Below are 15,877 nucleotides of genomic sequence, written 5' to 3' on the forward strand. Positions count from 1 at the left end.
TCACTTTTGGATGTAAAATTCTCAACTGAATTTTTTGCTGTTAATTAAGCTCTCTAATTAAAATGTCAGGTGGAACACAGGTTCCAAATTTAACAATTTATATTTTTATGATAAATCATGAGTCTCTCTTCCCCTAATACATTGTGATATTTTAGAAATAACTTACTGTATGGGTTGGAATTTCCAACAATTCAACAGAGCTAGTCCCTTATTTAAATGCTGATATCTTCAGGGACTTCCCTGGCACTCCAGTGGTTAGGACTCCGTACTTCCACTGCAGGGGGCCCCGGTTTGATCCCTGGTCAGGGAACTAAGATCCCCCAAGCCACGCAGTGTGGCCAAAAAAAAAAAAAAAAAAAAAAAGGTGATATCTTTAAATTGCATGCCCTAGGCTAGCAGCTGGTACAGAGTCCAGGCTGGGTGTTACTGTCACCTAAATGCCAGTCCAGGAGGCAGCCAGCACCGTGACTGCCGAAAGATTCCTCTGCACCCAGGCAGGCACCTCCGGCAAAGGTACTACCTATACCCGTAAGCACTACAGAAAAAGCCTCTCCACTGCATGGAGGCCCAGAAGAGAGGTTCCTTTCTCAATCTAGTTTTCAAAAAGTTGATTTTAAAATTAGGGTCCAGCAGGAATAAAGATGCAGACATAGAAAATGGACTTGAGGACACGGGGAGGGGGAAGGGTAAGCTGGGACGAAGTGAGAGAGTAGCCCTGACATATATACACTACCAAATGTAAAATAGATAGCTAGTGGGAAGCAGCAGCATAGCACAGGGAGATCAGCTCGGTGCTTTGCAATGACCTAGAGACGTGGGATAGGGAGGGTGGGAGGGAGACGCAAGAGGGAGGAGATATGGGGATATATGTATACATATAGCTGATTCACTTTGTTATACAGCAGAAACTAACACACCATTGTAAAGCAATTATACTCCAATAAAGATGTTAAAAAAAAATTAGGGTCCAGGATTTAAACTCATATCACACACTTCCTCCTTGTATAAAGATTCATTATAAAAGTCTACTTTTAAAGATTCCCAGACATGAACAACAGAAATTACTGATACCCTTTGATTACCATCAATAATTCAAACAAATAACGTTGCATTTCATTAATCCAACTTGTTTATTAGAGAAAAGCAAGCATGGTTGTTTCCTAAAGACTTACAGAAACGTGTGGACAAAATATACTTCCACCTCCAAAAGAGTCCAATTTGAGGCCACACAAGGACTGATGGGAGATAAAGGATGCTATAAATAGTTGTCCTTTTCTTCTAAGCATTAAATTGGAAAAATAGGGATTTAACAGGAGCTTCGGGTTTGTTGGCAGTTTAATTAAAAAGAAACAGGATTCCAACTGAGACAGTTCCTGATTTTGAAATATGACTTAATTCATTTTTAGTTAGCAGAGATCAATATTCAGAAATATACATTAACATTCTTTTATTTATCATATCTATTAATTTAATAAATTGGCTGAAAAAAGTCATGCATTCATCCAGAAACCAAACATCTCAGGACAACAAAGAAAAGCATTATTAATCTTAATTACCCATCCTGCATGAACCATTTCTCCAACAATAAAGATTCTTATCTCTTGGTGAAGGAGGGAGGGATATGTGATCCCTGTCTAGGTCGACATACCTGTTGTCTATCTGTAGGTAAACCAAACCGTTTCGTTACTGAGGCTGAATAATACTGACTGATTAAATGTTAAATAGGGAAAAAATAATCTACCTACCGAAGATGCATGATAAACATTTGCAGAAGATGTCGACGCTGTTATCAATTTCACTTTGGATTGCACAAATAAAGGTTTAGCTTTCTGAAAGACACAAACAGTATGTACCGTGTTATCCAGGGGAAATAATGACCAGCCCAAATGGATGTAGAATGTTTTTCAGTCCTTAGTTAACTGAGATATGAAAATCATGCTCCTAACTTATTTGCTCAAATATCGCTGGGGAAATCCTTTCCTTTAAACCCAAGGAATAGACCCCTTCCTAATTCAGGCTACTTTGAGAGAAAATTCAAGAAAAATGTTTTCCTTAATGTCTCTTCTGACTCTACTTCCTTTTGATTATTCCTATGCCATATGGGATTTACTGCTTGTAACTGGTCAGGTACTACGGGGTCATCCCCAGCACCACCCAGCTCCTGGAAGCTACACAGTGATGGTCGTGATTCCCAGGAACTGAAGAGTGAAAAAACAAAAGCATCTCTTCCAGGAGTTCAGAAGCAGTAGCACACAAGCAGAATTGCCACCAACATCATATACTGCAAAGTAAATCATGACATTAAAAATGCACAAGTGAAAAGGACCAGAAGTACACCAAGCATGATTATCAAAAAGAGGTCTGAGGTCCATGGATGCACCCTGGAAATTTATGTGACGTTCTCCCTACTCAAGGCTTCTCTCTTGCTGGTCTGTATGTGTGTATACACACATACATTAAGTGTGTTTGCACGCATTTTTCTATTTCCCTACAGCCTGCCCCCACTCTGTTTTTGTTCCTCTCACCAAATAAACAATTTAAATATTTATTTGTATTTTTTATTTGAATATGTTCTTGCAAAAATATGTAATTTTGTGCATGTATTTTAATTTGTGCTAGTATTATGTGATATCCTATTTTGTTGATTCTAAGGCATAGCCTTCTGATATTTTAACATCCCTAAAATCAGGATGCATCTGACAATAGATGGAGCGTCACAGTATGATTGGCAGCACTTTTTCTCTTTTAGAGTCTTATAAAATCTTGAACCGATGTTGAGCACATCTTAGATTCAGGGTGAAAAACAGCACATCTCGTGTGTTCCACTTCTTTCGCTGAGGACTATGTACAAAGTAATTTCACTAAGTACTATGCTTTTAAGGTCCATCCATTTTGCTACATGTACATAAAATCCAGCACCGCATAGGACTACCTAGTACTCCAGGCATGTGTCGGCCCCGTTTTGCCATCTGCTCTCCTAAGGTGGTCCAAGCCACACCATCTCTTACCAGCATCACTTCAATAGCTTCCTAGTCTGTTTCTCTCCCTGCCCCCGGCCTCCATAGCTGCCAGAGTTGTCCCTTTAAAATGTTAAGTGAGACTGTCTTACTGCTCTGCTGAAAACTCTAAAAGGCTCCCAATTTTACTCAGAGTAATAGAAAAAAAATCAAAGTCCTATTATCCCTTTAACCATATTTATTCCTGTTCTCTCTCGTTGCTCACTGCTCCAGCCACACTGGATGTTTTGTTGTTTCTCAAACATGCCAGGTACACTTCTGTCTTAGAGTCTTCCGATGGTCCTTTCCCTGTCTAGAAAACTCTTTTAAATATACACATGGTTCTTTCCTCACTGCCTTCAAGTCTTTCATAAAGATGGTAAAAGAAGCCAGTGTTAAATGCCTGACTGCTGAGAATTTAAGTTCCAATGTACTCCATTGTTTCATACTGTGGGTGTAGAAGAAAATACAACCTCTCTGCCAGGGCTGAAAAAGGTAAAATCCTGCTGAAGTTGGGGTCAGAAATAGGGGCTGTGCCTATCAACCTGCCTTCCAGCTGAAATGTAAAAGGGAGATTTGAGCAACACACAAGAGAATGCAGTTGATAACACTGGGTTTCAACACACCTCACCCTGTCAAGGATGAGAGAGAAGAGTAAATAAAACAGGGACTATGAAAAAACTGTAGAGTCAGTTAAAGAAACAGTATCCTGAAATCAGAACTATACTCTTTAAAAAATGACCTATTATGAGATCTAGATGAAAAGTTCATTAAACTTGCTGTCCCCAACAATAGAGTATAAAAATATACGACCTCTAGAAACTACTGACAAAAGTCTCTGGAAAAGAATCGGTGGAGATAAAATGCAAACTAACATAATATTGTCAAGAAAAGCTATGACTTGTTTATGGATTAGACAATTCAGCACCTAAAAGGTGCCAACTGTGCCCAAACTGATCTATAGACTTAATGCACTTCTAATCAAAATCCCAATAGAATTTTTAATTTGTTTCTTATGTTTTTTTTTATACTGTGAATACTGACAATCTGATTCTAAATTTTATATGGAAATGTAAAGATCCAATAAAGCCAAGGCATTCTTGAAGAACATCAGGGCAGGAGTATTTGTTTTATCAGAAAAAGATTTATAATAAAGGTATAGATACTAAATCAGTGTCACATTGATGCGAGAATAGACAAATAGAACAGTAGGACAGAATAGACAGAAACAGACTCATACATACATAAGCCCTTACTATAATATATAACGGGTGGAATTATGTACCAGGAGAGAAGATGGACTTTTTAATAAATGGCGCTAGATCTGCTGATTATATTAAAAGAAAATGAAATCAGATGTCTACCTTTCTGTACACTAATATCAATTCTAGGTGGATTAAACCTCTAAATACGAAAGGCAAAACAAGAAAAAAAATTTAAGTTTATAGAGAAGAAAATATTTTTTGTTTTTTAGGTTTTTTTAAATTATTGAAATATAGTTGACAAAATTATGTTAGTTTCAGGTGTACGACATAGTGATCTGACATTTGCATACATCAGAGAAGAATTTTTTTTTTTTTTGCGGTACGTGGGCCTCTCACTGTTGTGGCCTCTCCCGTTGCGGAGCACAGGCTCCGGATGTGCAGGCTCAGTGGCCATGGCTCACGGGCCCAGCCATTCCACGGCATGTGGGATCTTCCCGGACCGGGGCACGAACCCGTGTCCCCTGCATCGGCAGGCGGACTCTCAACCATTAAAGGTTAGGTAAGGTTTTCTTAAAGACAGAAAAAAATATAAAGGCAATAAGGAAAAGATTATTAAACTAACATTGAGATTAAGAACAATTTATTTATGAAAAGATACCAAAACCTTGTCCACAAACTGGGAGATGACATTTGCAACCCAAGCATGCTGCTTGGTACATATTTGTACTCAAATATCTGTGAATGGACAAGTGACTAGAGTATAGGAAACCAAGGGAAAATGTTAGTTTACCCAACGTTCATTAACTCATTCACTCATCACTTTCTCCCCTTCCCTCTCTCTGTCTATTTTTCTTAAATATTCGCTGTCCACTTTGATGAGTGTCTTGAGTGCATATATACTGTGTAGCTATATAGATAAGGATTCATGAGCTTGAATCCCAAATAAGTAGTGGCACACAGATGTATTCTCAACTAGATAGAGTCCATCTCTCCTCCACAGGAAGACAGATTGCATGAACATCTGAGGCAGGGCCAAGATTTTTCTCAAGAAAATACTGGATCTATTACTATGCTTGGACTGGAATAATTTTGAGATTTTAGAAGTCTGTTTCATAAAGCCTGGACAATTCAAATTTGGACCAGAAAATTTTACCAGATAATCCTTAAAAAGCCTGCTTTTTGAGTAGCACAGCATTCTCCTGGGTCCTCCAATATTTTATTTGTCCAGTTGATTAAATATCTAAAATGAGGATTACTCCAATTAAAGTTGTAACCTTCAGTTGAGAAGAGAAAAAACCAAAAGGAGAAGAAAGAGACTTAATATATTCCCATCTACGTAGACCAGTTTTGGAACATTTCAGGGGAGTCAATTATGAAAATCCTCAGCAAGGTTCATATTACTATGTAAATTTAGTTAAAAATTAGAAATAATATTATCTTGCCAATGTTCTTAAGTTCTTTGATCTCTTGCAGCAACTTGGAGTTAGAAAACTGACTTAAAGTGAAAATTGTGGAAAAAATTTTAGAAAGAAAGTGATTTTAGATTGTAAGCCTCTTGAAGCAGGAAACCAAAATTTATATTTCTTGTGACTTTTTCCACAAACCTGACTTGTCCTCAGAACACTTAGCTGTGTAGCAGTTTCTCAATAGCATTTACAGTATGTTAAGTTACTGATTGATTGCAATTTATTGATTATCTTTCTACACTGGTCATCATTTGCCTTTACAATTACAACTCCCAAGTGAAAACATTAAGTAAACAGTTTTAAAAATAGTCTATTTTATATCATATGATATCACTTATATGTGGAATCTAAAAAAATAATACAAATGAATGTATTTACAAAACAGATATAGGCTCACAGACATAGAAAACAAATTTATGGTTACCAAAGGGGGAAAAGGAAAGGGATAAATTAGGAGTTTGGGACTAAACAGATACACACTAGTATATATAAAATAGATAAACAACAAGGACCTACTGTATAGCACAGGGAACTATATTCAATATCTTGTAAAAACCTATAATGGAAAAGAATCTGAAAAAGAACATATATATATTCAGTTATGTATATATATGTGTGTGTGTGTATATATATATATATATATATATAAAACTGAATCACTTTGCTGTACACCAGAAACTAACACAACATTGTAAATCAACTATACTTCAGTTTCCAAAAAAAGTCTATTTTAGAATTGGGCTTTATCTACAGGTGACTTCTAGTGTGAAAACGAATGGCTTGGTACTAGGAATAGATTCTTTTACCTGCTTTCTCCATTTGGAAGTGACTGGATACTTGGATCTTGAGCTGTGATAGTTCCTACATTCCATCCACGCACACAAATGGTCAGGTTGATAAATGCCACCCGGGGGAATGAGTCCCCCTCCTCTGAAATTTTCACTTGCCTCCATTATAGCTCAACCATACTGCGTGGTAACAATTTGTTTACACATCTATGTCTCACACTGGATTGAGCTCTTTGGGTTCAGACACTCTGTCTTATGCCATCAGCATTCAGCAGAGTGACTCATGTACTATCTCCAGAGCCTCTAATGTCAGGGGTTCAAAAAATGTTAACTTCAGAAAGACACGTTACATGTATCATCAAAGAGACAAAGAGTATCTAGCCAGTGTGTACTTACGACATAATTGAAGGATGTGTCAGTCAGCACTCCAAACTGACGGGACAATGTGTGTCTAGTAAACATCTCGTTCTTAAGGACGTGAAAGCTGAAACAAAAGAAGCAGTGGAATTAAAATGAACAGAAATTATAGGAAAGAGCAAATCGGTATTATGTTCTTGTGATTAGAAACTAGAATGTTCAGTGTAAGAGCAAGGAGATACAAGTAAAAATTTAAAAATATTAGTATGAACTTACCACTCTTTGATTTTTAAAATTATGTATTTTCCAGCCCTGAAAAGCAAATAGGAGGGAGTAGCCATACTAGATATTAACATATACCACAAAAATCATAGTATAAAAACAGTTTGGAAAGGAAAAATAAATGGAATAGAATAGGAACACTGAAACAGATTCGGGAATGTACTAGAACATAGTATGTGACCAAAGTGGCACCACAACCCAATCCGGAAAGGACTGGAGTAAAGACCTAAATATGAGAGGTAAATCATATTTAGATTTAGGCTTAGATTTAGACAAGCCATAAAGAAGGCTTGTCTAAAACCGTGGGAGAATATTTTAGTGGAGATGGAGAAAGACTTTCTAAACACACCTAAGGCAAAAATATTGATGGATAAAAATTAAGAACTTCTGTACAATAAAAGTCAGCATACACAAAGTTCATAGACTAGGAAAAGGTATTTGTAACATCTAAAATTGATAAGGAATTAAAAATAAGAATACACAAATAAATTTCACAAGCCAACAAGAAAGCAAAAGACGAAAAGAGTTCACAAGAGAGGGACGTCCTTTAGAGGGAAAACATCAGATCCAAAAAAAGCATCTGAAAGTCAGTTATTACCAAATATTAGAACTCAATCCTTGTATCTCTCTATTTTTCTCCAACACTCATTCTTAGCTGATCTCATTTAATCCCATGGCTTTAAATACCATCTATACTAATGCATCCCAAATGTATGCCCCCAGCCTAAACTTTCTTCTGAACTCCAGACTCATATACTCATCACTGCCACCAGACCTCTACCCTTAAGTGACTAAAGGCAACTTAAATCAAAATTGATTTCCCGCCAAAATGTGTTTGCTTGTTTCAGTTGAAGGTAACTCCATCCTTCCCGTTGTTTAGGTAAAATCCTTGACTTCTTTCTTTCCCACCTTATCTCCAATCTTTCAATACATCCTACTTTCAAAATATATCCCCAGGGCTTCCCTGGTGGCGCAGTGGTTGAGAGTCCGCCTGCCTATGCAGGGGACACAGGTTCGCGTCCCGGTCTGGGAGGATCCCACATGCCGCGGAGCGGCTGGGCCCGTGGGCCATGGCCGCTGAGCCTGTGCATCCGGAGCCTGTGCTCCGCAACAGGAGAGGCCACAACAGTGAGAGGCCCGCGTACCGGAAAAAAAAAAAAAAAATCCCCAATGTAATCATTTCTCAACAGCTCCAGGTCTCCCATTCCAGTCAAATCACCATCATGTTTTGCCTAAGAGGGGTTTATTCTTTCTGGAGCTCTTAACTCTTCTCCCTGCTTTTCCTTTGGCTTCCCTATGGCTTTTTATCAACACAAGTCATAATTTTTTTAAGACATCAGATCATTGGGTCTTTCCTCAGTTCAAGACTCTCCAGTGAGGTTTTAGGGTACCAACTCATTATTCTGAATATTGATAAATAAAGGGGATCAAGCATTTATCTTGCCTTATCTTGTCTGAAACTATATTTCAGGGTAACCAGTGGGGAAAACTTTTTTTTCTTTAATAGAATTTAGCTAAGAAATGCAGAAGGAAAGATAAAATTAAGGTATCACCAATTTGCAACCCTAATGAAATCTTGGATCATGGTTTGTGATCATTGATGGATGTTAAAATTATTTGGAGAAAGGTCAGTGATGAACCTTAAAATATATGAATTAGCCTGATAACACTTGATTAAAATAATATAGCCGGACACTATGTGCCCTATGATGTGATGCACAGGAATTACACAGTAGTTCGAGTGAAGTAGTCTTGCCTAAAATATTGAACCTGAGTCTAATCAACTCTCTGGATTTAAAGATCAGTTTGTAAGATATACAGATAGAAGAACATGTTAGATGACACCACACATACATACACACGTGCACATAAACAATTAGTCAAATCCAGAATGGGGGACATTCTACATAACAAATGAGCATATTTCTCTAGCAAATCAGGTCGCTGGAAAGAACGGGGACGTAAGTGGGACCATCATAGAAAGAAAAAAAAGATTTAAAGGATATAACACCCAAATGCAGTGGTCCACCTACCATGAATCCCGATTTAATCAAACAACTGTAAGAGATTCCCTTGAGATAATCAAGGAATTTGAATATGATTTGGTCAATACGTAGTACTAAAGGATTGATATTGCTAACTTTATTAGGTGTGGTAATGACCCAGTAGGCATGTAAAAGAGAAAATTTTCTTATCAATTGAAAACAAAGCTTCTAGTGATTTCCCATCTCAGAGTAAAACCCCAAATGTTCTACCTCACTGAGCTCTTATACCACTCCTCCCTGCTCATGTCTCTCCAGCCACCTGGCTTCCTCACTGTCCTTGAACACACAAGCAAACCCCCACCCCAGGACCTTTGCACGTGATGTTCCTTCACCTGGAAGTCTCTTCCAGGTAATCACATGGCGTGCTCCCTCACTCATTCAGGTCTCTGTATCTGGAGATAAATATTATCATGTGCAAATGAATGGAAATGTTTTAATAGCCCTACGGAGGAAGATGACTATGTAGGTCCAATTAAACCAGGTATCAAGAGAGTCTGTCCATCCTGTCTATGATTTAAATTTGAAACACTGAGATCAGGAATAAAACAGTTTTGAATTAGTTTTTCTTTGAAGTGACTTTGACTACTCTTCTTTTTTAGGTCAGTTATTTTGCATCTCTTGAAAGAGGTATTTGAGGGCATTTCATATTAGTTAATATATACAGAAAAATGCAAGGCTCCCAATTTCCTTAAAAGACGATTAGTCGCATTTTTATAAATAGAATTTGTATATATCACCACACTATACCTGTTCCTGAGAATGAAGAATTTCTTTTCCCAGTTTTTGTTGATCTGATCTGATTCCTTCTTAACCCTGTAATAAATTTATAGGTGGTTAAATACTGTATTAGCTGCAAATGAACAATTATGAATTACTATTACCAGTACCTCTCCGACTTCTTTTTCTCTTTCTCTAACTTAGCCTTTAACATTTGTATTTGCTCTTCCAAACCACGTTTCTCTTCTTCAATCTTTCAATAGAAAATACATCACAAAGTTAATTATACCCTATTTCCCCATAAATCTGAAAGGTTATTTCTATTAAATAGCATGCATATTCTAACTATCATCGAAAATTTGAGGGAACAATGAGTTACATTTACTTGCAAATTCCCATAAACTGGAGAATTTAAGATCCCATGCCTCCATTTCCTGTAAATGATTCACTTCAAAGCAGCCAGTGTGAGACAATATTACCAAGTAGCCAAAATTTATCTTCATCACCCCTCCCCCCTACCAGGTATCACTTTTTCTAAATCTCTTCGTCATAGCAGCAGCTGCCCCCAGTTACTCTATTTCCTCTTTCAAAACCGTCCTCAGGAAAGGATCTGACCAACTCAATCACATTAGAACCGTATGCCATTTCTCAGTACTGTTTCTATTTTACAAGGGGACAAAGTTTTGGCAAAGGAATGAATCTGTAACAGTGGAATTGTAGGCATGTCATGAATGAGATTTCTTTGGGTGTGGCAGGGATGTAACCCAGAATCATACTATAGAGGCAACCAGGTCCTCTGTCTCTTCATTAGACTGATTCTTGGTGTAGCTTTCAAAGTCATTACTCCTCTCTAAGGATAGTCAGCATTGATATAAACAATATTTAAGTTAATAATAAGGGTCATATTAGTCATTATTATACCTTAGCCACTGGTAGTCTCGCTTTTTCTCTATGCATCGCAGCAGGTATTCCATGTCTAACCTGGAAAGAAAATAAACAAAAGCAAGTATAACATTTCAACTCAATGCATAAAGATGTGGTTTTTCTGCAGCTTAGAGAAAGGCAAATGAGACTAAAAATATGCCAACCCTAGTCCCATAGGGGTCTTGACTCCCTCATTTAATTTACAAGACTCAGTGTTTATACATTGCATTTGCAATTGGACAATTATATCCCATTAAAACCAACGTTCCCACTACTGTTTGTTTTCTAAATGCATTACTTTGTAATTATATATGGGTCAAATTTTACCATTACACTTTTTTTTTTAATGAAGTGGGCAGTTATTACCCAGTGAAGTCACAAGCTTAAAAAAAAACCTTTTATTTTATTTTTCTCAACTATCTTTTGGATTAAATCTAATGAATCCCAGTTATAGATATAAAAACACTGCGTTTCAAAATGGTTAAGTAAATTACATATTGCACTTTTTTGGTTTTTAGATTTTAATGCATTCGTTTGCTCATTTATTTAATAATAAATAAATAAACTTTTATTTTAAATGATAATTAAGACGAATTTTCACTACTATTCCTCTTGAATGATGCAGAGAGCAGATGGCAGTGAGAAAATATACTGAATATAAAAACCTGCTTGATTAGCTATTCTTTTGGTTTTTTTTTTTTTTTTTTTTTTTTGCGGCACTCGGGCCTTTCACTGTTGTGGCCTCTCCCGTTGCGGAGCACAGGCTCCGGACGCGCAGGCTCAGTGGCCATGGCTCACGGGCCCAGCCGCTCCGCGGCATGTGGGATCTTCCCAGACTGGGGCATGAACCCGTGTCCCCTGCATCGACAGGCGGACTCTCAACCAGTGCGCCACCAGGGAAGCCCTTTGATTAGCTATTCTTATATTCCTCCACAGAATGTAGACAGCAAAAGGTGCTTCTTATTACCACCACTACCTGCTCTAGTGGGTGACCCAAAAGCTTTTGATCTGTTGCCCATGTTGATGGGGTGGGGTCTGCCACGCAGGGTCTGGAGCCAGGTCTGCAGAATAAAGTAAAAGGAACCCAGAGCTCCCTGAAGCAATCAGAAGTGAGGGCTGAGAAGAGCTAGAAAAGAAGAGAATGGCCAGGCAGGACCCCAAGGCTGGAGCTGCTAGTGTGTGGTGAAGCCACAAGTGACCAGTGCCCAGGGGTGATGTCCAATATTCAATGTGAAACGGCATCTTGGTGATGCAGACTGTCCCTGTTACCTTCTTCAACCTCATTCAACTAAAGGTGTCCTGTGAGTGAGTGGTTTTAGTAGCAATCACAGAATTGGGTTGAATTCAGTGTATGATTCAACAAAGTGGGAGCTGGGATGACACAGAGTGCAATGGGACTCAGAAATTGACTCGTTTCAGTGGAAGAAGGAGCCCAGACATAACAACAACCACCAGAAGATGCCATGGGTGTCTGGAGAAACAAGTGGACACGTTTTCGGCTGCCACAAAGCACAGAATGTGGGTTTGAGCCAACTTTACTCGTATCTGAAGGGGCAGAGAGAACCCAGCTGACATTAGCTGCCACGTAACAAAATTTGTAATTAACAGCCATAAAAGTTACAAGTTTTTGAGTGCCTACTATGTGCCAGGCACATCACACATATTACCATTCACTTCTATACACTAACCTATTGATTTCACCATCCCTGTTACTTTAGATTTTTAGCGATAGAGAATGCACGCACATATTTTAAAAATAAACTGCAGATAGTATACGTGAACATAAAACTCTCACTTCCCAGAAGCCAAGGGTTTGGTTTTGTTTTAGTTTTTCTCGTCATTATCATTATAAATAAACAGTAGCCTTTATTTTTTGGGCTCCCCACAAATAAACATTAAGAATTTAGAGCATTCGAATTACCTTCCATCTTCTCTCTTCCCTCGCGTGCCTGATTTTTTATTTGCAAATGTTCAGCTCTTACTGTGGTTGCCTTTATTATGATGTCAATATATGTAAACTTCTGTATGGTGATCTACGAACTCCCTGCTGATAATTCCTGATTATCCCCTGGCTGATAGGAGAATTTTCAGCATGGACTTAATCCTGAACTTGGACCCTAACCCATTGCTCTTACCTTAGTTCACTAAACTCTAACTCCTACTCCATCAGTCCCCTCAGTCCTGAGGAGCTTTCTGGTGGTCCTAGAACTACCAAGATTATAGTTCCCTTGGTTGTCTGCACACCTTCCTAGAGAAACCTACAACCACCAGCATAGTGACTCAGTCTCCCCAAGGCCCATGTGGCAGGAAGTTAGCCAAAAACAAAGCCTGAGGCCTAGCAACACCTATTTAACAAAACAGTGAGAATCGTGGTTATCATTAGCCTTCCTTGGCTTCGAATACGTTGGGGTCACCCAAGTCATGGGAGGCATGCACTTTTGGGGCTCCCTCTACCTGTTTGTTCTCAAAGAACACAATCCGCTTGAACTGCCTCTCTGACCAGGACATGAGGAGTACACAGTGAATTCACTGCCATTTGGTTAACAGTAGACCAAGGAAATCATGGGAGTAAGAGCCCCAAACTTTGGAGGGCACTTGCCCGTATGTTAATGGGAATAAACCAACCCAAATTTTAAAAACGAATCCACAGGAAGTTAGGAAAACAAACTGGCAAAACAAAATAAGTTTCCACTTAGAAAGGCATTTATATTTATTTCACTCTATCTGAAGTCATATCAGTAATTGAAAGTTTATTAAAAAAAAAAAGATTCTGGGACTTCCCTGGTGGCGCAGTGGTTAAGAATCCACCTGTCAATGCAGGGGACACGGGTTCGATCGCTGGTCTGGGAAGATCCTGCATGTCACGGAGCAACTAAGTCCATGTATCAAAACTACTGAGCCTGTGCTCTAGAGCCTGCGAGCCACAACTAGTGAACCCACGAGCCACAACTACTGAGCCTGTGTGCCACAACTACTGAAGCCTAGAGCCCGTGCTCCGCAACAAGAGAAGCCACCACAATGAGAAGCCCACGCACTGCAACAAAGAGTAGCCCCCACTCGCCATAACTAGAGAAAGCCCGCACACAGCAACGAAGACCCAACGCAGCCAAAAATAATAAATAAATAAAATTAAATTAAAAATTTTAGAAAGGAAAAAAAAGATTCTGTATTTAAATTTGCATACAGTAAAAATTAGTTCCAATTTTCAAGGCTCCTTTTTCCCAACTCTCATATAATGATCAACTCTGTAATAACTACAGATAAAACTGTGCTAAACCATATCTTCTGTAAAGCAAATAAATATTCAATCTCTCCCAAAGACAATACTCTGACAATGACAAAGATAGCTTCTCTTTTCATTAAAAAAAAAGCACCACATGTAGACTAGAGTGTTTGCTCTCCAGTTTGAGTTGAACTTTCAACTCCCGCTATAGCACGTTATATTCAATCCTGGCTCTGTCCACATTAAACTGTCATTTTGTTTTGCCAGCTGCTGGCGTTCCATTTTCTCTGGAATACATGTGCTGGTCTTTATGTGGCTACTTCATTGACAGGTGCAAACACTGGACTGCTAAACAGTAGATAGAGGTGAAAATGAGTGGTAATAGAAAAGGAGATAACTTCCTAAGTAGGAAAATGTAAATTAAATAATTACAAAGATAATCGAACATTGTGACTAGACATAATTCATTATTTCTCTTTTTTTTTAATTTGTATATATATTTATAGCTAAAAGTCTATAAAATTAAGAAGTAAGTTTTATTTACAACAGAAATTTAAGAATTATGATTCTTAAATTTATTTCCCAGTTTAAGCACTTAAAACATGTTAAAAAAACACCCAACATTTAATAAATATAATCTAAATTTGGAATCAACAGCCAAGGTTTGTAATAACAGGAGTGCAATTATGTTTATTAACTGTCATATGATCAACCAGATTCCTTATCATATCCTCTTTCTCCTTTTCTTGTCAATCAAAGACTCATCACATTCTTTCATTTCTCCCAATTTCCACAAACATCCCTCTTCTGAAACTTGGGCCGTTCCTTCTGGGTTTAATGCCTCCTTGAGTCTCTCCTTTAAACCATCAAATATATTTCTATCAAAACAATGTTTCTAACTCATGAAGAAAGATGATATTCTGTCTCTAAAATTTCATTAATCTTGACTTCCATATTATCATTTTTTTTTCTGATTACCTTCTAAGCAAAGAACTAATTCTGAATACCAGTAATGTGCCAGCAGGTGCTAGCTATGGTGGTGGGTGGGGAGGGGAGAGTGATGCAACCATAGGAAGAGAGGAGAAGCAGCCTGTGTGCTTACAGTCTGGAAAGAAGAGACTTAAGAATTGAGAGCACTGAGGATAGACTAGGAGGCTGTATGCAGTCAGGCACTGATCACTGCGTAAGCCAGAAGGCAAAACAGAACATTTACCTCCATATATCACTGGTGAATTTTCTTCTAACAAAATTATTAGAATTCAATTTCAAAATTCTTTCAAAAATAGACAAGAGCCACAGGCACACAGCACTTCCCAAAGAGTAAGTTTGCTTTAGAACAACAGAGAACTCTTTCTGCCCTCACCTGTGAAGTACCAAGCAATAGCAGTCTATTACCAAGGAAGGCATAAGAGCACAGAGAGAGACTTACTCGGTGGCACAGGTGGATAGTTCTGCTGAAAGCTAAAGGTGGAGCAGCACACAGAGAAAAGCACTCTGTTACCCTCATTCCCATTCTAAGCACACACCCACTGCAAGAATATCAAGGTTGTGGCCCACTAAAAGGAACCATAGCTACAACCAAACTCAATTCAACTTTTGGCTAGATTGGCTCTACCGCTTACAATAACAGTCTGTTACAGGAAGAGGCATGCCATTTCCACGTGTGAACACTGTTTATTTCAGTCTCTACTATTCTACACATGATGACTGATATTCAATCGAAAATTATGAGACAGACAAAAAGGAAAACAACCTATTGTCAGGAGACAAAGCAATCAACAGAATCAGATTCAAAGATAACCCATGGATCATGGAACTATCAGATGAGGACTTTAACTATAATTAAAATGTTAAAGAATCTAGGAGAAAAAGTG

General features: G+C 38.2%; 1 protein-coding gene across 1 annotated transcript in view; it reads right to left on the reverse strand.

Moving 5' to 3' along the window:
- Positions 1-433: 433 nt before the first annotated feature.
- LOC309819341 (uncharacterized protein C10orf67, mitochondrial) overlaps positions 434-15,877 on the reverse strand; it is a gene marked incomplete at both ends in the record, with an annotated part of 104,434 nt that continues 88,990 nt past the window's right edge. The window contains 5 exons of the mRNA XM_082649438.1: positions 434-520; positions 1,746-1,829; positions 6,852-6,939; positions 9,887-9,952; positions 10,027-10,109. Coding sequence (XP_082505564.1) covers positions 434-520; positions 1,746-1,829; positions 6,852-6,939; positions 9,887-9,952; positions 10,027-10,109 — 408 coding nt within the window. The remainder of the gene's footprint in view (positions 521-1,745; positions 1,830-6,851; positions 6,940-9,886; positions 9,953-10,026; positions 10,110-15,877) is intronic.

This window comes from Grampus griseus (assembly GCF_964374135.1).
Source record: "Grampus griseus genome assembly, chromosome: 2".
NCBI lineage: Eukaryota > Metazoa > Chordata > Mammalia > Artiodactyla > Delphinidae > Grampus > Grampus griseus.